Raw genomic sequence first — 20,029 nt, forward strand, 5'->3', positions numbered from 1 at the left:
CACTAAGGTGGTGTCATTGTGTTTGTTGACTACGCTGCTGCGCTGTGGCTGATGGAGAATCTTCGCTTGTTGTGAGGACGACACTTTTCAGGTACACTCAGTGTGATCAAAAATACAAAAAAATGCTTGCCGAAATCATAATTATCCAAGCTTATGATCACAGCTTGGCATAGTCATGCTACATTGGACATAGAATAACATTGGGAAGCTAAACCATTGCTCTCGCTAGTCTGTTCTACGAGAACAAAGCTGGGCAAAGAAAGGAATCGGGGAAGAAGTACCCTCACACCAGCAAACAATGCAACCCATACAAACATAACAAACAACTAGACTGCTATTCAATACGTCGTTACATGTACCCCCTGTTGCCCTCTAGACCGTGTTGAAGTTGAACCTGATTGATGAACAAAGCTCAAAAACTAGAGACTATGGTCGCCAGTTTTTGGTCCAGTTTCATAGAAGACCCTCGAATTGATAATAGCTATTGTAGTTATAACCGGCTGAAGACAATTCGGGCCGAATTTGGAATTTACCCGCCTTCCCGCATTTCCTCCGTCTCTCTCTAACGGGCAATTTTCCTCCGTGGGGATGGGGAGCAAGTCTCGGCTAAATAAGAGAAAAGAGGTTAAAGAGGAGGAAAGGTCCCTCCTCAATCAATTTAATCTTCTTTATTTCTCTATCTCCTCCATTAACATCCAAAAATGACTCGAGTACTTGAAGGGAAATTCGGCATTGTCACTGGCGGATCGCGGGGTAAAGCCCAGCCTCCCCCGCATATCAACAAATCAAGCTAACACGCCATCTACACAGGAATTGGCGAAGCAATTGCCCGCAATCTGGCCGAAAAGGGCTGCTCATTATTACTGAACTTCACTTCAGAGTTCTCGCGCGCCCCCACCGAAGCGTTGTGCTCCTCCTTAGCCACAACCCATAACATCAAATGCGAGAGTGTGCAAGCCGATCTAAGCAAGCCCACCGAAGCCGTGACAGCCATCATCGGCGCTGCACGAGATCATTTCAGCACCGATGGCAAGCTCCGAATCGACATTCTGATCAATAATGCTGGTGTATCGCAAGACCGGAACTTGAACGATGCCACCAAGGGTCCCATCGAGGCCGAGCACTTCAACTGGCAATACGCGATCAATGTCCTCGCCCCGCTCCTCCTCACACAGGCGTGCGCCCCCTTCCTACCCGCAGACCGAAGCGGTCGTATCGTGAGCATCTCCAGTGTGTCCTCGTCCCTCGGTTTCGTGGGCCAGTCAATCTATGGCGGTACAAAGGCTGCCATTGAGGCGATGACTCGCACCTGGGCACGTGAGCTGGCAGACCGTGCGACTGTTAATGCCGTTAACCCCGGCCCTGTTGTTGGTGATATGTACTTTGCGACCGGAGAGCAGTTCTGGAAGGATATCCAGGGGTACCAGGATAACACACCGATGAGCAAGTTGGATGTGAATAACCAGGACACTCTGAGTCGCTTGACTGATGAGCAGAAGCGGTTGATTCAGGAGAAGATGGGTGGTCGTCGACCGGCTTTCACTAGTGAGGTTGCGGGTGTTGTTGGCATGTTGTGTACACCCGATGGTCTTTGGTGTACGGGCAGTGTTGTCTGTGCCAATGGTGGCATGAAGATGGGACAATAAGAGGTTATAATCAATTTCATATCATCTTATAGCTAATATATCTACTTGCAGAGCGTCATGTCTTTGCCCCTATCTCATCTCTCTATCTTTATAGATAAAGGGTCGTAGCCAGGACGCCACACACCTCAATAGGCCGTTAACCCCTGTCAACGCTAAGCTTCCTTGGAATATAGCCTCCAATCTGTGACTCATTAATGGTCTTATGGTATCTCATATCTGACACAAGCAGACATAAAAGAGACAAACCATACCGAAACTCGAAACCCATTGTCCACAGATACACACACATACACACACACTCTCTCTCTCTTTCACTAGAGTCAAGTCTGATATCATCAGGCCAAACAAAAATGTCAGGATTCTCCTTCCCACCGGGCTTCACAATCCCCACCTCACGTCTCCAAATCAGCCCCTTCAACCCCGCCGACCCGACCCACTGCGACTTCTTAGTCCAACTCTGGAATACAGACGATTTCGTCAGCTCCTGCGGGAAAACTGGAGTCACCACACCTGAAAAGGCATCTTCATTCCTTCAAGGCAGAGTCTCTGAACACTACGCCTACCATGGTTACGGCATATTCCTAGTCTCACGAAGGACCGACGATGGCCTGCAGCCGATCGGCACTGTGTCGCTCATGAAGGGAATTCCGCCAGGCCCACATTATCTTGCCCCGGATATCGGGTTTGCCATATTACCCGAGGAAGGTCGGAAGGGATATGCGACCGAGGCGGCAAAGGCTCTTATGGAGTATGCAAATAAGTCTCTTGGGGTGGATGCAGTGTTTGGATTCTGTTCGCCTACGAATCAGCGCAGTCGGGGTACTCTGGAGAAGCTTGGAATGGAGTTTCGGGGGATTAAGCCTTTGAAGGTTTTTGGTGGTGAGGAAAGTGCCGTATATGTTTTGCCGGGGATGAGTGAGGACTTGAGTGTTTATAATCTTGACTGAATCAAAGGAACTATTGTTCAACGGGGTAGTCTCACGTATTGTGATGTTTTTATTCTTGTCGGGTAACTTTTTATTTTTATGCTATTATACTTATCCTAGACTTCGCCAAAGCCTCAAGATCGTTTCGAATTCTTTAGTGAGGATTGCAAGGATTACTTATGTATTATACTCAGGTATAAGCTATTCAACTCGATCTCGGATCTCTCCCCTAGTTGTGAAACTACGGCATATAGGCGATTTACAGTGACCAAGGTACCTCTTCAGGGTGCACGGCTAATCGTATTACCCGTACTTCCCCTCGAGAATAGCGCGAATACCTGTATGTGAGGTCTTTTGGGCGATAGGATCGAGCATGTTATTTTTGTGCGACTCGAAATCAATACGAGGGTGCGGTATGGTAGTAGTATAGAGTAGGTGTGGAGAGAGTAGGTGGAAGAATCTAGGTATATGTGTATAGGATGATGACAGGTGGAAAGTTTCAATAAAGCAGGCTTTCAGACACCAAAATCTCCCCTTAGAATGGGGTTTTACACTTGGTAGCTATACAGCTTCGTAGGCTGGCTGAAGCTTTACCTCCAATATCACTTGTCATGACTTACGGCATTTGGCTATAGATTCGGTCTCCTTCTGATGGTGCTTGCAAGAAGTCCGAAGGGGGATCTTGAGGCAGCTGGTTCTCTTCGGCCCAGCGACGGACAGCGTCAAAGTTTTTACATCGATGCTGAGTGTTGAAGTCAACATAGGGCTCCGGATTCTCGGGGTAAATCCAGACTTGACCTAACACCCCACTGTCCACGGTGCACATGAGCTCTTGGCGCAGAATATCAAGGCAATGTGCTGCGATGAGAGAAATTGTCAGTCAAAGACCTACGGGGAGAGTAAAATGAAGAAAACATACACACGTGGCGGCGGACGATATAGTCATTGTTCATGAAGGGCCCTTCCCCCCTGGTGTGGTAGTAGTCATAGTTGTAGTAAAGAGATTGACGGAGGAGATTCTTGTCCGTGTTAGTATACATCATTCACAGTATGGGGTTTGGATATAAGACACAAACCAAACAGTGAAGGTGGTGCAAGCCCTCAACATTTGCAGGAAATCCTCCCCCATATTTGGCATTGATCTTCACTTGGTCGGTAGCAAGTCCAGATTGTTCTGCGTCCTCTGGCGGTATTCGAACACTGCGGTCTAGATATAAGAGTTGTAGTTAGCCAATACCACAGGGTAGTCGATCAGTTTGAAGACAAACAGTTGACACCCAAGGACTCCCACGCTGCATCAACATCTGGGCCAGCATCCTGTCGGAAAACATTCTCTTTCAGGAGAGAGCCGTTGAATTCCTGTAGACTATATCGGATGCGAACTTCGTTCATGACAGTTGCTATATTCAGTTGAGATTAATGAGGTCCATCACGGAAGCTTGGAGATCTCACAATATTGAGAAACATGTCGACTGCAAAGGTCATCCAAGTCACCACGCCAGTGAAAACCGAACAGAGTCCCGACTAGGAATACCAACACAATCGCACTCAACTGCAGGAGACATACTGCAAAGCTGTTGCAAGTAGGTGATGCTATCTCCTCCCCACTCCAGAGAGTGCCTTCTTCCTCTGCGAGAAGTCGCTCACCGGATTCTCGTCTGGAATCCTCTCCATGAGAATCTTTGTTGAACATACAGTCCATTTGAAAATTGAGAGTAGTTTGCTGAATGATTTATAAGAATAAACTGCGCAAAATAGATTTTCACTCCATCAAGGGGCAATAAAGCTGCCCTGGTTTCTGTGATGAGCAGACATGAGCTCCAGACCGCAACTTCACGGATTGGACTTTGCCCAGCTTCAACTCTGACATCAGATTGAATCTTCATAGCCATTTCTAATCAGAAAGCAACGTGTACCCTGCAGGTTTCACACGTTTGGCCATCCCATGAGTCTCCCACCGCGTGGTGCATGGTCAATGCGAGAATCCCCCAAGGGGTTGTCAACTACATGGAAGACAGCATCATATCCATGGATGCATTGAGATGGCGTAAGCGTGGCTTGTCTGTGTAGCCAGAACGGATCAGCACTATTTGACCGCGGGTGATCATCGAGGAATGTGAATAGTCCCTTGCGCACGGGATCTACGGAATTTTTGCAGATTCACGCGAGGTTCATCATGCAATTTCCCAAAGATCCACCGAGGGAAGTTTAATCTTTGTTGTTATAGTCTGTATTGCGTGTGCTACTACATCCTTCACAGTTGACTGAGATCATTGTACATCCGATCGCTTATCCCCCGCAAGAAAGTATGATTATCAACTACACGTTTGGGTGGAGTCCCTTGCAGCGTCAAACCCCATCAACCCTCACCGAGGAATGGCGTGAGCCGACCTCAGACATTCTTACGAAAGGCTCCCAACTCTATTCAGTAGTATCTTTAAGCAGCCATAATGTGGAAATTGGGGCTGGAGTTGCTTAGATATAAATACAGGCCGACGAACCGGGTTTCAATCACCATTCTCAACTGAAAACAATCTCAAGAACCACAGGATTGGTGCAGAACTCCCGAAACCAACAATCATCCGTACTTTGTTTGAAACTCTTCGAGTTCACCTCCCTTCAAGATGCACTACTCCATCGTCAACACCCTCCTGTTTTTGGCTGTCTCGCCTCTAGGTGTCCTCGCGCGCCCCGTGGACCCCAACGACGTGGCCGGTCAGTGGGACCCGAGTGGACAGTACCGAAAGGGACAATGGCAGAATGGCGTGTTCATTGCCAACAACGGCGATAATCGCTACAATCAGAACGGCCAAGTTCAACAGAGTGGCCAGTGGCGCGACAACAACAACCAGAACGGCCAATACAATCAGAACGGTCAACAAAACAACCAAAATGGCTGGACTGATTCTAACGGTCAGTGGCATGCGAACGACCAGAACGTTCAGAACGGCCAGCATGGTCAAAATGGACAGGACGGTTGGACCGACGCGAACGGGCAGTGGCACGCCAATGACGGCACTGTTCAGCCCCGTGATGGGGGAAATGACAACCAGAAGAACCAGAATGGCTGGACTGATGCCAACGGACAATGGCACCCCGATAACCAAAATGATCAGAATGGTTGGACCGATGCCAATGGCCAGTGGCACGCGAACAACCAGAACAACCAGAACGGCCAGAATGGCTGGACTGATGAGAATGGTCAATGGCACGCCAACAACCAAAATGATCAGAATGGCTGGACTGACGAGAATGGTCAATGGCACGCCAACAACCAAAACAACCAGAATGGCTGGACCGATGCCAACGGTCAGTGGCACGCAAACCAGAAGCACCAGGAGGCCTACCGCCAGGCAACCCCCACCGCCAACGAGAATGACCGTCTGAACGAGGCTGTCCATGATAACAACGTCAACACCCCCCACCGCCGTAGCTGGAGCGACGCCAACAATGAACAGAACAACAACAACAACAGCAACGATAACTACAACCCTCAGGTTACTCCCAGCTCTCAGAACAATAACTATCAGAGCTATGGTAACTACAAGAACTACGGCTCTTACCAGAACTACCCCGCCAACGGACAGAACCAGGCTCAGAATAAAGATACCAAGGCTGTTACTGGTCAGCAGGAGTAAACTTAATGTTTCCTGGTATATCCAGAATGGGATGATTATCAATGTGGTCCTAGACTTGAAGGAAGTGAGATTGTACTGGAAATTTGGTTTACTTGGAGGAAAGACATGGTTTGCACGAGGACACGAACTGTATACGCTCATTAATGATTTTTAGTCAATGAATTCGGTGACGACTTCCAAGATTACTGGAAATGACCGAATGAAGAAAGGAGCAAATTTGGTAGAGAGCTACAGCAGAATCACAGTTGATTGTTGAAACTTCAATTTCTTCAATCTATACACACAATAGGTTATATCTGATCACTGTCGAGGTCGGTTTTGATATCGGACTTGTCGCTGGAATTGATTTTATTGGCATTGAGATCCTTGGTCATTGGAAGGTCGGATGTCTGACCAGTGGTGGTGATTTGGTCGACTTGATGGTCGGTACTGTTGTTGCTCACCATGGCGAAAGTACGTAATCGGATGGCTGAATGTGAAGTGTGTGATTGGCTAATATGAGCCCCGTAATATTGAGATCTTGAGTAGTACGGGTTGTGGTTGGCTAGGTCAGTTCCAATGTGGGGCAAGTTGGAAGGTTGGATTTAAAGTATGCGGTAGAGGCTAATAGTGGCCGACTATTCGTGTTTATTACAATTTCAAAGAGCAATTAGAGGTCACAAATAAGTAAATGCATTAGCACTATTTAAAGGAAATCCATCTCAATATCGTCGGTCATTTGCTCAAGGTGTCCGGCGACCATAAGATCTATTGACGGGTCCGATCTAAGTTCAAATGCTAGTCGGTCCAAACTGTATTCCATGCTAATACATACCTGTTCTAGCTGCGGGTCTCCAAATTGGGAGGAGAGCCACTCGGGAGTTGCGTTCCGGACATATACACTGTTGGGGGTTTCATCGACCATCTCAAACGCAGCCTCCTTGATTCGCTCTGCCTGATGGGAAAGTAAGATTAGCTCTTTGCAAACATCCCTCATACGATATACTCCTTGACCTTCCGGATCATTTCTCAGAATCTGAGCTTGGGTCTCTAGGCTGGCCTTGAAGCTAAGGCACTCCTCTTTGTAGATTTCCTCCCAGCCCTCCAACTCGATAGAGTCAGATGACATTTCGCTTTCCGGAGTACTAGACAATGGAGTCAGGATTTCAAGTGGGGTTAATTCTGAAAGCTTACCGCTCCGTTGGACTTGGCTTGTGGGGAAGGAAGATTGATCGGTGTTGGACCAAAAGTCAAGGGTAATCCAGAAAACCCGTAGGATCCGATAAAGCCCCAGTTGAAGCATTTGGATGATATAGAAGTCAATTCAAATGTTTGTTTGGTTGGCACTCAAAAAGCGGATATCGGCAGTATTTATGTTATGTGATTCGGTACTTGTTCGATTCTTTTCAAAGGGCCCATGCAGGGACAAAGGACAAAGCCTATTGTTGACCGTGTATGAAAGGGGGAAAGGAGTTGTCATTTAACCCACTGTGCGAACAACGATGTGCGGCCGGCGTTGCTGTTTGAAATAACGAACAAACAGGTCTCACATGGGAAAAGTGGTGATTCTATTTTTAATCTTCCACCTACAAGAGCCAAACTGCTGAAGAACATGAAGAATCTGAATTGGAAATCTATATACACTTTCCATTAAGAAAACTAAGGTGAGCCATAGAGTAAACGAGCCAAATTGCGTAAAAGAACATGCATTCTATGTCTACAGAGCATTTTATCCTTACCATGCCACGTGGATATGTTATCATCCCGTCTAGGAACCAATGATCATTTTGCATTTCACAAGACCCATAAAAAATGACCGGCAAAACCCCGGCACCCCATAATAAAATTCAGAAACGAGGGGAAAACCCCGGTGGAAAACCCGAGATACCCACAAAACCCTTCGGCGCTCGTTCCTCTCGCACGTCGATTCGGCCCGTGGGGGGCTCGAATACAATCTGGGCGGAGAACCCTTCTCCGAAAGTTTCTGTCTATGTTGTAACCCTTAGTTTGTACAGTTTAATTTTTGCAAGTACAAGAAAATCTCATGTTGCATAGAAGTAGCGAGGAATGATGGTAGCCAAATGTAATAAGGACACAAAAGGGTACATTCTATGATGTACCGGATACATAATGATGGACCATATAGAAATAATGGCTGCCCTACGTGGGTCTGGGCATTGGGGAAACCCCCCCTACCCCCCCTCCAGAGGGCTAAGCGTTTTTTTCTTCTTCTGATTTTTATAAGTATTTGCTTCACACTTTCAACAACCCGGGCCCAGGAAAACTATCTTCTCAGACCTGTCGGCAAAACCCGACAAAGTCGCAGTAATGGGACTGATTCACCTGCAGTTGAAAAATCCCCCGAAATATATGCTAGCATGCATTCTCTGCTCAACGAATGGAATCCTTTTCGGGATGGATACAGGTATTATCGGACCGGTGACCGATATGAAGGACTTCAAAAAGTCATTTGGTAGTCAAAACTCCACGATTCATGGGCTGATAGTCTCATGTATCTTGATTCCGGCAGCGCTCTCTTCTTTCTTCGCTGGCTATGTCGCCGATCGGCTTGGTCGCCCGAAGGGGATTTCTATCGGGGTTTTCATCTTCGGCGTGGGAGCCGCAATAGAAGCAGGGGCCGTCGCTCTCCCCATGTTCATTGTTGGTCGCATTGTGGAAGGCCTTGGAGAAGGCCTTTTCCTTGGAAATCTTGTTGTCCTGATTTGTGAAATCTCACCAACTAGAACCAGAGGCGCTCTGACAACAGGTCCTCAACTGGCTATTACCCTGGGATTGGTCATGGGGTACTTTATCAGTTATGGAACCTCGGGTATCCGCTCGTCGCTGTCATGGCGCATGCCGTTTATCCTCCTTGCAGCCTTCTCTATGATCATGTGTGGACTTTCACTTATTTACTTGCCCGAGTCGCCTCAGTGGCTAGGTCTTCATGGTAGGTATGAAATGGCCGACCAGGCGTGGGACAAATTGGGCGTCAGCCGCGCAGAGCGGGAGAAGGTTGTGCTACAAGTGCGGGCACAGGAAGTTGGCTCCGATACTGAGACGGTCAAAGATGGAACCATGGATAAGCTTCTTGCTATCTTCTCCAAAGATGTGTTGGGCCGGACCATCCTTGCAGTCTTTTTGATGGGAATGCAGCAGATGAGTGGCATCGATGGCGTTCTTTATGTATGCTCAAGCCCTTTCTAAAACTCGGTAGAACTCACAGTGGCTAACTTGACCTCCATAGTATGCTCCACAATTATTCCAAAAGGCCGGTCTTGCCTCTTCGGAAGCAAGCTTTCTGGCCTCTGGTGTTTCAGCGCTTGTGATTTTCGCCGTCACCATCCCGGGGCTAATCTATGCTGATAAATGGGGCCGCCGAAGCAGCATTATCTATGGCGGCGTTGTAATGGGAATTTTGATGTTTTTGATGGGCGGTCTTTATGCCGGAAATGCCGTCCACAAAATGACCGGTGCTGGTCGCTGGATTGTTATTGTCTGCATCTACATTTTCTCCGCTATTTACTCTGTCACATGGGGTATCTCCGTCAAAGTCTACAGCGCCGAGATTCAGCCTCAGCGAACACGAGCATCAGCTACCACATTGGCTCATTCGAGTAACTGGGTGTGCAACTTCTTGGTGGCTTTGACAACACCTGTCCTCCTTGAGAAGAGTAGCTTTGGTGCGTACTTTTTGTTCGGTGGATGCTGTGTTATTACCGTTGCTGTGGGCATCACCTTCATGCATGAAACAAAAGGTCGGACCTTTGGGGAGATTGAAGAGGCATTCAAGACTAGATCGCCTAGAAGAAAGATTAAACTTGGCCGGGGCGTGTAGCTCTATGTACCGTATATAGTCAACAGGCTACCCAGCTAGACCATTTTGTGAGATCGATAGGGTGTTGTCAGGTTATCAGATTAGCAGCCATCCAAGAATTCCAGAAGAATCGGTTATTAAATTAATTGTGACTACAAGGATTTTTATATCGTCATATCTAGTCGTCTTTCACGCCATTTCTCTTCGAATGATTCCTCTTAAGAAACACTTAGCAAAATACAGATCTACCTAGTAGTGTCTCGTGTCTCTAGCATTTGCACATGCCACATGCCAGAGATCTTTCTTCCTTTGCGTTTGTTTGTTTGTTTTGTTGTGTTTGCGTGGTTTGCATTGTTTCCTCTTGAGGTAATCGTGCCAAGCGTCCAGCACTATATTACAGGGTACGGCGCTTGGCACAATTATCTGTCAGACTAGGATATCCAGGTCCCCCCAGGCCTTAAACAGGAACCTTGGCTTTTGTTATGGTCTAGGCAAAAATGGCTGTATTATTTCCCACGGTATCCTTCCACTTCCATCTCGATCCTGTGTACTTCAGCAGGTGAGAAATAACACTATGCAAGTAATATATCTCGGAGAGGCGGATCCAACAACCCGTGAAATTTGGCGCTGTTGCATTGGGCTAGCACATGTGTCGAGACAGCATAGCCACAACTCCATATGCAGGGTCAGCGACTAGTGCTCGCGTTATTTATCGTGCAGGTATGGTCTTCTGTATTGGTCATGGTGGATACGAAAGGAGCCGAAAGCCAATTTAAAAACAAAGTTAAATGATCGAGTCACAGTGGCCATCGGCCGGAATTGCTTGAAAGGATCGGAACCCTTGGGGTTGACAGCGAATTAACGGCACTCAAGGTCCAGGAGGCTGGCGCTAACAGCTATCTCCACGGCACGAGGTTGCAGATCAAGGGAAACCTCGAGAGCGCCACTTCCGGAGGAGAGAAAGCGAACAACTAAACGAAGCTTGAATTATCTTGAGAAAGCGGAAAGAAGAGGAGAAGAGAAACCGAGAGGAAAGGTTGCATCTCCGAGGTCACATTGACCTTCATACATAGCTCCCTCCACTACCAACATGGCCTTGGAGCTCGTTGGATCTAAGAATCAAGCGGCTCTTGGCGAAAGATCTTCTCGGACAATTGTGTATGCTTGGCACGAGGCTTTCCCCCTTCCGTAGAAGTCCCCTAGGATTGGGGGCCAATTCCCAAGGAGAATCGGTCTACAGATCGTGAGATCTGACATCTCTAAGCCTGCTTATTTCTGCCATAAAACAAGCGGGTGTTTAAGGGTTGTATTCGGTATTCCAGATTAGAGATGTCCAACAATCACTATTCACGTTTCTTAAGACTTTGGATCTCACTCTGGTGCTAAGATCATTACTGTCTGGGTTTTTCTTTCCCCTCCCCAATTCCCTCCATGCGCGAGAAGTTCCTTGATCATTGATCCACCCATGATCGCCCTGATCGGCTTGACCGACTTGTTCGCCTTTGTCCAAGAAGACTATGGCATTTTCACCTTCGCATCGAGCCCCCGTCTCGTCAGGCCCTTTTGTCTGCACTGATACCGGCTGCCGTAAATCCTTTCTGCGCAAAGAGCATCTTAATCGCCATCTTGTCATACATACTAATTTGCGCCGCCATAAATGCTTCATCTGTGGGCGAAGCTTTGCGAGGAGGTAAGAGCCGCCCGCAGTGGTCACTTGGCGTCTTGGCTGTAGATGACGATCGGCTGATCGATCTAACAGTGATATTTTGAACCGACATGTGCTCCAGCATAATGTACCTCCAGACGGTGCGAAAAGAACACCGTTAGCATGTCAAACGTGTCGCCGGCGTAAAACGAAGTGTGATTCCAACTACCCCTGCTCTATATGTGTCAACAGCGGGGAAGCATGCGTGCGTGAACCATCTAGTACGCAGAACTTCACCCCCGCAAGCCGATCGACCCACAAGGGTTCCCTTTGGGAGGAAAATAGGTCAATCGAACTTGCAGAGGAAGTAGACTACGGCGGGACTGGAACCCCAACCATACCAAGTGTAGAGGATACCTCCCCCATGCGACTGGATTGGAATACACCGATGGACCGAAGTGCGAGCAATCATGTTTCCAATACTCGGCCCACCTTGAGAAATATGGGCCCAGATCAAGATCCTCTACGGCCACTAACCGATCCATTGATGGGCATGATTTCCGGGATCCACACAGCCATATCCACCCCGAACAGAACCCCTCCTCTGTACTTCAGCGAGCCGCCTGACATTATGAATTTCCCATTTGACGCACCAGTGGGGCAACCTTCAGAAACGAGAGATCGCTTCGTTATAGACGAACCATGTGAAATACACATGAGCCATCTATCAACCTTTACCCCCAGCCGCCGTTTTTCAAGTGAGTGGGAGCTACAAACTACTACATTTGAGAACTACTCTGATCTAACTTCACAGACACAGATGCTTCAATGCTTGGGATGACCAGCCATGAGACATTTACCCCAGCATCATCATCTAGCGGGTCGCTGCAGCTGCATGAGGCCATTACGAGCCAAGCACAGTTCGTCACTGCACAGATCAAATCCATTGGTTTTGAAAATTTCCACCAATCCTGGCCCTTTCTACACGTTCCCACTTTTGCACCCGAAAAGCAGACAAAACTGTTGACAAGTGCGGTGGTCAACCTATCGATGTGGATGCAAAACGCCAATCGTCACCATCTGGTTCCATACGGAATCAATCAAGAACTGACCAATGCACTAATGCCTAAAATCGTGAGTGTCGCCTATATGGTGGAACCTTTACAGTGCGAAAATGTTAAAGTTGGCATAGACGATAGAAACCTTGACAGAAAAGCAATCGGCCGATATAACCTTACCAACCCTACAAGCATTGGTCGTCACCTTGACCTATGCGATTCTGGGAGATGTAAGATTTGTTCCTCGATAGCCAAAAAAAAGGAACAAGTTAACTAATAGGCACAGGCACCTGCATGTACTTTGAATTGGGCAGCACAGTGGACCGATATTGCCATCTTCACTTTTCGACGACTCGGTGTCTTGGATGATCGGTGGCATCCAGAAGAACACCTACAATCCGCCGATGAGCGATGGGTCCAGACTGAGGAGATGAAAAGGTATACTTTCCCCATTCCATCTATAACCGCCCATTTTCTAACACCTTATCAGGCTAGTATACGCGGTTCTACGCATCGATACCTATTTGTGCATTATCCTTGACCGGCCCCCTACCATGCGGTACCAAGAGATCGGACCACCACTGCCTGTGTCAGATAATCTATGGCGAGCAGAGACCAGAGCAGACAGGACGAGCCTCCATTGGTATGAACCGGCAGGCCGAACCAAAAGTACATTTTCTACACTGGTCCGTGACGGACTAGAGTCACGGGGGTTCATGACTGGGTATCTCCGAATGCCTCACCTGACCCTTGAGGATAATCACTTCAGTCTCTGTGCATTCTTGTCTGAGATATGGTGTGTTTCGAAAGAGGCCCACGAGGAACATCATCGAAACTATCGCTCACCTGAATTGAACCGCACAGCAGACCGAGCCAAGCTTTGGAAAGGCTATCTCCAGGACTGGCGAGTCCACATTGAGAATACTAACAAGCTGGAAGACACATTCTTCGGTGGATGCATAAGCGATTACAACCATTTTCTCGGTCTCGATCTTACCCTGTACCACCTTCTTTCTCTCAAGCTGTATGCCAATATGCGGCTGCTCGAGCATAGCAAATGCTGTTCGGGTTGCCAAGAAGCCAACATCGAAAATGTCATCAGTGTTTGGGCCCGGTCCCCAGACGGTCGTCAGGCGGTCTACCACGCTGCTCAATTGAAGCGTGTATACGAGCGCGAGAGTAATATTTACAGACTGAACGATCAACGCCTGTGCAATGTCCTCGGCCCTGCCGGCCTGTTGAACAGTGCTATTGTCCTATGTACCTACAGTGCCAAGGCGTCTGGGGTTCACACGCCTGGGGGCGACAGTGTTATGCCAGCGCCGGCTGATGCAATCGAGCTAAGTCAGTCGAATCTGGTAGGCACGCTTGAATTCGACAATTGGATCTCCCAGGGTGGCCCCGCGACCGTGGACGGGGTCGCCTTGCATCATTTCTCGGTTCCCCGTTTCTCGTCATGGCACCGTGATCGGTTGGAAACCTGTCCTGTCTACTCGTCGCGCTTGGTTACATTCCTTCTCACATTGAAGTTCTAATGATCACACAAGCGTATATGATTCGCCATATGATTCACAGATTGATTATAGGAAAATTACTGTTTTGGTTGGTTTTGCTTCCTTCCCCTCACCATTGCCCTAAAAATTGGCTAGAATCTACACCTAAAAGTCCATTGTTCCCCGCTGTGGTACAGACTACTCCGTACTGGCGACTGTAACCTCTCAGGGGGTGGGTATGTGGAGCAAAATAAAAAAGAAATGGACGGGCAGCGATTCGAACGCTGGACTTTTCGCATGCAAAGCGAACACTCTACCAACTGAGTTACGCGCCCAATTGATACGAGTATGAGGAGATTATAAATATATATCGTAATTACTCAGATGCCCGAACGGGATAATTTCATATAACTAAATTTCATACGCAGATGAATTTCGCCTGGATGATATGGAGAGACAGTATATATTATATAAACTCGCTAGTGCTTGGGAAATCCCCGGGTGAATGCGACCGAGCTTTTGTGGCAACTCCTTCCACATCTCCCCCTGGGCTTGGGTGCCTTCATCGCTTCTTACCAATGGCGATAACTCATTACTACCATGTACTTGGTCAGCTAAACTAGACCTAGTATTATTAGGGAGCCATCGATAGACAGACTTACCGATTTCACAATCATTTAGGCACTACCGATTAGTCTTTTATCCTAGACTAGCCATATAAACCTACGCTCTTAAGAATTGTAGTCGTAACACATCAATGCTCATCATATTTAAGAGGTTGGATTGGAATAACAAAATTTCGGTGAAATATCTGTCGGCACGGAGATATGGACGGAGATAATTGGTGTAAATAAACCCCAACTTATCTTTTGTTGATTTGTCTGACTTCCGGTGGAATTGGCATAGCAACCCTAAAATAATAGATTAATTGCCATGCACGGTGGGTGCCTATTAACGCCATGAGATAAGTGACGCGTGGACCCCAACGCTTCTCTGAATAATATAAGCTCCGATAAACACTACTGGATAAGTGACTTTTCGTGTTATGATCGACGATATATAACTGTGAGTAGAGTGAAGATATTGCTCTTTGGTTGGAAACCAGAGTGGTTCTCAGGAGGACATTCTGGTCTGTCACCTGCAAAGCCTTTGAGATTAGCTTGAATCCTTCTTCAAGCGCATAAGCTTTGCTAACTGGTAGAAAGTGGAGAGAAAGTGGGTAAATTAGGCGTTATCACGATATTTCAACTAGCGCCGTTCCTGCATCCAAATGTCAACAATCACTTATCGGTGACTTAGCTCGTAAGGTACTGTGGATATACGGTAATGAATAGAGATAAGTCCTAGTATTAGGCCGGCTCCGTCCGCTACTATCCGTATCTAGAGCGTGGTGTATAAGAACAACGATCTACATAGGGCCTCACGCAGAATCCTATACATACTACCTAACGGCGGACACTTATTCCCGACCGTTAATCCACGATCATGGGTACTAAGTACCTTGCCATCTTGGCATTCGCTGCCTGCATCCTACGGTCGGTCGCAGCAACCCCATCTCTGAGTCTGCAGAAAGATGCTCGACATGGGGTTATTGCTCCAAAGGTGGTGATCATCAGCATGGTATGAGTACTTGAGAAGGAGGGGGGAGGCCGCATATTGATTTCGCTAACAATTACAGTTTTCATTAGAGGCGGCTATTTGGCCTGAGCAATTGGGCTTGTATGCACGGAATATCACCACTCCAGGCCTTTCACCTGAATATCCCGTTGTACACTGTGATGTTAAAGGAGAGGTTTGTCAATTGACGACCGGGGAAGGCGGTTCGTTCTTTACAAATACTAAGAATATTTTGTTGCCTGGCTAATAACCTTTCAGAAATCAACGCTGCCTCAACTATCATGGCATTTGCTCTATCGAGACATTTTGACCTCTCATACACCTATTTCCTGATCGCTGGTATTGCTGGGGTAAATCCGTTCTATGCTACGACCGGCTCTGTCACCTTTGCTCGTTATGCCGTTCAAGTAGCCCTTCAGTACGAGATTGATATCAGAGAGCTGCCTTCAAACTATTCCACGGGATACATTCCACAGCATTCAATGGTGCCAGAAACCTATCCTGGGACAGTATATGGCACAGAGGTTTTCGAACTCAACGCTGCACTTCGAGACCGGGCTATTGCTCAGGCAAAGAAAGCAACCCTAAATGACACGGCCAAAGCCGCAGCCTACCGCGCAAAGTACGATTACAGTCCAGCAAATCAACCACCCACAGTTGTGGCCTGCGACACTGCCACATCGGATGTTTACTTTTCAGGCAACTTGCTTTCCGAGAGCTTTGGCAACTACACAGCCGTCCTCACCAATGGGACAGGCGTGTATTGCAGCAGTCAACAAGAAGACAATGCAACCCTCGAGTCATTGCTGCGGGCCGACTCTGCCGGTTTGGTAGACTTTTCAAGGATCATCATCATGCGTGCTGGTTCGGACTTTGATAGGCCACCTCCAAGCGAGACTGCAGCCTATCACCTGCTGGAAGCCAGTCAGAGTGGCACCACGCCAGCGCTCAAAAATCTTTATCTTGCTGGTGTACAGATCATAAATGATATGAAGGGAAATTGGACGGACTACAAACACGGCATCAAACCAGATAATTACGTGGGAGATATTCTAAACTCATCAGGCTCGACGACAGTTATGGACTTTGGGTAAGTACTTGTCCTTGGCCGACTGCTAGATATACTAACGTAATAGAACGGGATCAAGTGACTAGCCACCGGGGTGAAATGTTGGAGTTTGCGCTATATGTGTGATGTAGTAGAGTAAAGGGTTTGAAGTACACGGCCTGGCCAAATAAATGTATGAATCTATTATTATATGGCCAAAAGTTATGGCTAAACCCACGGTCAAGCCTCAGCTAGTACCTAAAATTATCAAGGGTTTCTATTCTTGAGCAAAATATCTGTTGCGATACCCTCTTGGCTGATAACTGACTGTGGTGGAATTGCTCAATGCAAAGCTCCTTGGTTTTCATGTATATTCCAAGGCCGTTAGTTAGCCTTACGTAGTTATGTTGATCGGCTTCCGAAGTCATTGTGAAGGTCGGCATCGGCATTTAGATAATCGCGAAGTCCAACGCGACTTTTCGAATTTGGATCACGGAAACAAAAGTATTGCGCGGTTCTTCCAGTTTCCAATATAGCCCAGAAAGCTCCAGTGTACGACACAATTCCCAATTCTAATATACTAAGCAGGGCATAGGGATTAAGCTATGCAACTGGTAATGATTAGGTGAATATATGATTTGGCATATTCTGTATGGACTCAACGCACGAGTCTAAAATATAGTTATCTTGAATTATATATGTCTCCTACTATTGCAGTAGGGCGGGGACAAGATGCCCGCCGGAAAGAGTCGCTTCATTATGTTATCAACTAGTGTTAAAAAGGGGGGTAGTCTTCGATGGTTACCTTTTAGGAGCATGGCGATAATGTGATTTTGAAACGATTTGGTTTAGACGGAGATTAGGTTAATGAAAATAAACCTGGCGATACGTTCTCATCATTGAAAAGCATGCTCCAGTCCATATCCGTCAAAAGTTCATCTGCCCAACCGAACAGATGAGACCCTCCGTCAATCACCGATGGCGTACGTTCAGTACCCTCAGCACCTTGAGAAATGGCTTGGAATAAGGCAGTCACAATATCTGGGGCGCGGTCAGAAGCCCGCATCCATGGTTTCATCTCCGCAAAGATCTCAAGCGCTTTGTTTAAGCTCGAGTGCCAAGATATGACGTTGTCAGAACCAACTGCTCCAAGGTTGAAGGATGCAGCCATGGCGATGGAGAGGAGCGGAACCATGCAAGCTTGGAACAGATACCAAGCAGAATTCCAGACTTGCGTTCGATTAGGAACCCAGTGTAGCGCAATCGCGTCGATAGCCTCCGCGGCGATAGCGCGGCAGAGGTCAGCCATCTGCTCTTCTGCTTGCCCGATGCTGTGCTTTTCGGAGTCTCCATACGCTTTGTATAAAAGGAAGCACCGAGATAGCATTAGGCGTACGTTGTGGTACCTGTTTCGTATAAACTCGCGCGCTACGGTGATACGAGGCGGGGAATTCATGGTCTCTTTAAGGATAGGAGACAGTGTCCTGTACCACTCCTGAAGTTCGTGATCAAGGCTTTGGGCTTCGGATATGTTGATCCTGGTTGATTGTGCGAAACGATGCTGGAGACGGTTGCTGATGTGACAGAACTGGGTACTAGCTCTCAAGGAGGCTGCAAAATGGTCGTCGGGATAAAGAGCAGTGGGCAATAATGTATTCATGGTGCTACTATCCCAGCGTCCACACGTCGGGCGACCCAGGGTCATACTGGCCCAAGTGTCAAGGCAGTACAGACTCCACCAAGTACGCCGTCTATTTTCGAGCCGGACGGCGTGGCGTTGGCCAATATCCGGATCTTGATGATCGACACGAGTTGGGGACTCTCGGTGTAACCCCAATGCTATGGCTAAGCGTTGGGCGGCACCGAGGATCGCATATGCCATATTAGGAGAATTTCGATAATGGAGATAGTACCCGCCCAGCAGACACAGGGCCTGCAAAGTCTCCAAGTTACCAGATCCAAGTGAGTCCAGGTCAAGGTAGGACCGAGCCCGATTATAATAGTATATGTGAGCAGTGTCACTCCCAGAGGCAATAGACCCTACTGTGAGCACCATGTTGTAGAGACCCAACCACGCGGGGGTTTGTCGATTGCCAGCAGCGAAGGTCGCCCTGAAAGATTCCTCATGCAAGAAAGGTGTGATGGCATGAACATTTTCGAAGTAAAATCCGATATAGCGTTGTTCTCGCAGGGAATCAGATGGCACTGGAAGACCGAGATGCGAATTCAAAGCAGACGGCCGATTGACTTCTTGTTGGACTTCGGGCCAAGTCTTGGACTGTTCCACAATCCGGTTTTTCGCGGCAGGGCAAAGCCGAAACAATGCCCGGAGAACAGCACTTACAGAGCATATGCCCAGATACGAGCGGCGATGCCGGTCGCTCGCCAAACTGATTGCATTTATATCATCGCTGGCTCCCATCGTGGCGGGGTTTTGCGCCGACTCGTCCCAGCACCTTTCCTCTCCCGATTCCCCCCTATCGGACTCCTCTGGCGAGTCGTGAGAATCTTCAATGTGGCTGGAAATAATGGGTGATATGGCGACCGGGGGCGCTTCGCTATAGACCTCTGAGGGTCCGTTTTCTGTTGATTCGTGCGACAGGAGAAGGATGAGCTCCGATCGGTCCTTTTCAACCAATTCGTCTAGAGAGCAATTAGGAAAGAGTAGTCGGAGAACTCCAGCCTGACGACGCAGGGTTGCTGTGGTTTTCTCAAGGGTGCTATACAAAGCGAAGTGCATATATTAGCGACATGATTTATGGAATCCAGGCCCTTTACAGGGATTGAATTCACTCACCTCCTGCTCGCTGCCTGACGTCTAGTTCGTTGTCTATAGGCGCAGGCTTCGGAAATCTGATAGTACTGGCAACTCGTACAAGGATTTCCCCCGTCGCATTTCACTTTTCGGCGCGTGCATTCTGAACATGACTTGTTCACTTTGCGTGCTGGTTGGAGTCTTGGTGTCGCAGGTTCACCGGGGTCTCGGATTTCAAACGTGTGGAACATGATGGAACAAGTGATCCCATTCTGTTAGAGTTGTCATGATATTCGCTCATAAGAGACGAGCATTAGGGCGATGCGGAGAAGACGCCGAGTTTTGAAGAGCGTAATTGGGGGCAGTGGTTTTTCCGGGGGCGGGGTTGATCTAAAATTGTGCCCCTG

General features: G+C 47.8%; 9 protein-coding genes across 9 annotated transcripts; 6 read left to right on the forward strand and 3 right to left on the reverse strand.

The window, feature by feature from the left end:
* Positions 1 to 701: 701 nt before the first annotated feature.
* On the forward strand, positions 702 to 1,646 carry N7537_011842 (SDR family NAD(P)-dependent oxidoreductase; the record flags this gene model as incomplete). Its single annotated transcript, XM_056902896.1, has 2 exons — positions 702 to 753; positions 811 to 1,646. The coding sequence occupies 2 exons, from the start codon at positions 702 to 704 to the stop codon at positions 1,644 to 1,646; spliced, it is 888 nt and encodes a 295-aa protein (XP_056748183.1).
* Positions 1,647 to 1,996: 350 nt separating this feature from the next.
* N7537_011843 (GNAT family N-acetyltransferase) lies at positions 1,997 to 2,593 on the forward strand (the record flags this gene model as incomplete). The annotated part of the gene is made up of 1 exon (XM_056902897.1): positions 1,997 to 2,593. One exon carries the CDS (start codon positions 1,997 to 1,999, stop codon positions 2,591 to 2,593), a length of 597 nt encoding a protein of 198 aa, XP_056748184.1.
* Positions 2,594 to 3,188: 595 nt separating this feature from the next.
* On the reverse strand, positions 3,189 to 4,274 carry N7537_011844 (oxidase ustYa family protein; the record flags this gene model as incomplete). The annotated part of the gene is made up of 5 exons (XM_056902898.1): positions 3,189 to 3,430; positions 3,492 to 3,591; positions 3,649 to 3,779; positions 3,841 to 3,972; positions 4,025 to 4,274. The coding sequence occupies 5 exons, from the start codon at positions 4,272 to 4,274 to the stop codon at positions 3,189 to 3,191; spliced, it is 855 nt and encodes a 284-aa protein (XP_056748185.1).
* A 922-nt stretch (positions 4,275 to 5,196) lies between these two features.
* Positions 5,197 to 6,210, forward strand: N7537_011845 (uncharacterized protein; the record flags this gene model as incomplete). Its single annotated transcript, XM_056902899.1, has 1 exon — positions 5,197 to 6,210. The coding sequence occupies one exon, from the start codon at positions 5,197 to 5,199 to the stop codon at positions 6,208 to 6,210; it is 1,014 nt and encodes a 337-aa protein (XP_056748186.1).
* A 685-nt stretch (positions 6,211 to 6,895) lies between these two features.
* Positions 6,896 to 7,492, reverse strand: N7537_011846 (uncharacterized protein; the record flags this gene model as incomplete). Its single annotated transcript, XM_056902900.1, has 1 exon — positions 6,896 to 7,492. One exon carries the CDS (start codon positions 7,490 to 7,492, stop codon positions 6,896 to 6,898), a length of 597 nt encoding a protein of 198 aa, XP_056748187.1.
* Positions 7,493 to 8,517: 1,025 nt separating this feature from the next.
* N7537_011847 (putative MFS sugar transporter) lies at positions 8,518 to 10,027 on the forward strand (the record flags this gene model as incomplete). The annotated part of the gene is made up of 2 exons (XM_056902901.1): positions 8,518 to 9,375; positions 9,437 to 10,027. 2 exons carry the CDS (start codon positions 8,518 to 8,520, stop codon positions 10,025 to 10,027), a joined length of 1,449 nt encoding a protein of 482 aa, XP_056748188.1.
* A 1,636-nt stretch (positions 10,028 to 11,663) lies between these two features.
* On the forward strand, positions 11,664 to 14,554 carry N7537_011848 (Zn(II)2Cys6 transcription factor; the record flags this gene model as incomplete). The annotated part of the gene is made up of 7 exons (XM_056902902.1): positions 11,664 to 11,734; positions 11,766 to 12,409; positions 12,466 to 12,785; positions 12,844 to 12,939; positions 12,990 to 13,147; positions 13,200 to 14,214; positions 14,375 to 14,554. 7 exons carry the CDS (start codon positions 11,664 to 11,666, stop codon positions 14,552 to 14,554), a joined length of 2,484 nt encoding a protein of 827 aa, XP_056748189.1.
* Positions 14,555 to 15,687: 1,133 nt separating this feature from the next.
* Positions 15,688 to 16,913, forward strand: N7537_011849 (purine-nucleoside phosphorylase; the record flags this gene model as incomplete). The annotated part of the gene is made up of 3 exons (XM_056902903.1): positions 15,688 to 15,822; positions 15,881 to 16,022; positions 16,078 to 16,913. 3 exons carry the CDS (start codon positions 15,688 to 15,690, stop codon positions 16,911 to 16,913), a joined length of 1,113 nt encoding a protein of 370 aa, XP_056748190.1.
* An 813-nt stretch (positions 16,914 to 17,726) lies between these two features.
* On the reverse strand, positions 17,727 to 19,873 carry N7537_011850 (Zn(II)2Cys6 transcription factor; the record flags this gene model as incomplete). Its single annotated transcript, XM_056902904.1, has 2 exons — positions 17,727 to 19,587; positions 19,665 to 19,873. 2 exons carry the CDS (start codon positions 19,871 to 19,873, stop codon positions 17,727 to 17,729), a joined length of 2,070 nt encoding a protein of 689 aa, XP_056748191.1.
* Positions 19,874 to 20,029: the final 156 nt, after the last annotated feature.

Source organism: Penicillium hordei (genome assembly GCF_028827395.1).
Source record: "Penicillium hordei strain IBT 12815 chromosome Unknown utg000006l_segment0_segment0, whole genome shotgun sequence".
NCBI lineage: Eukaryota > Fungi > Ascomycota > Eurotiomycetes > Eurotiales > Aspergillaceae > Penicillium > Penicillium hordei.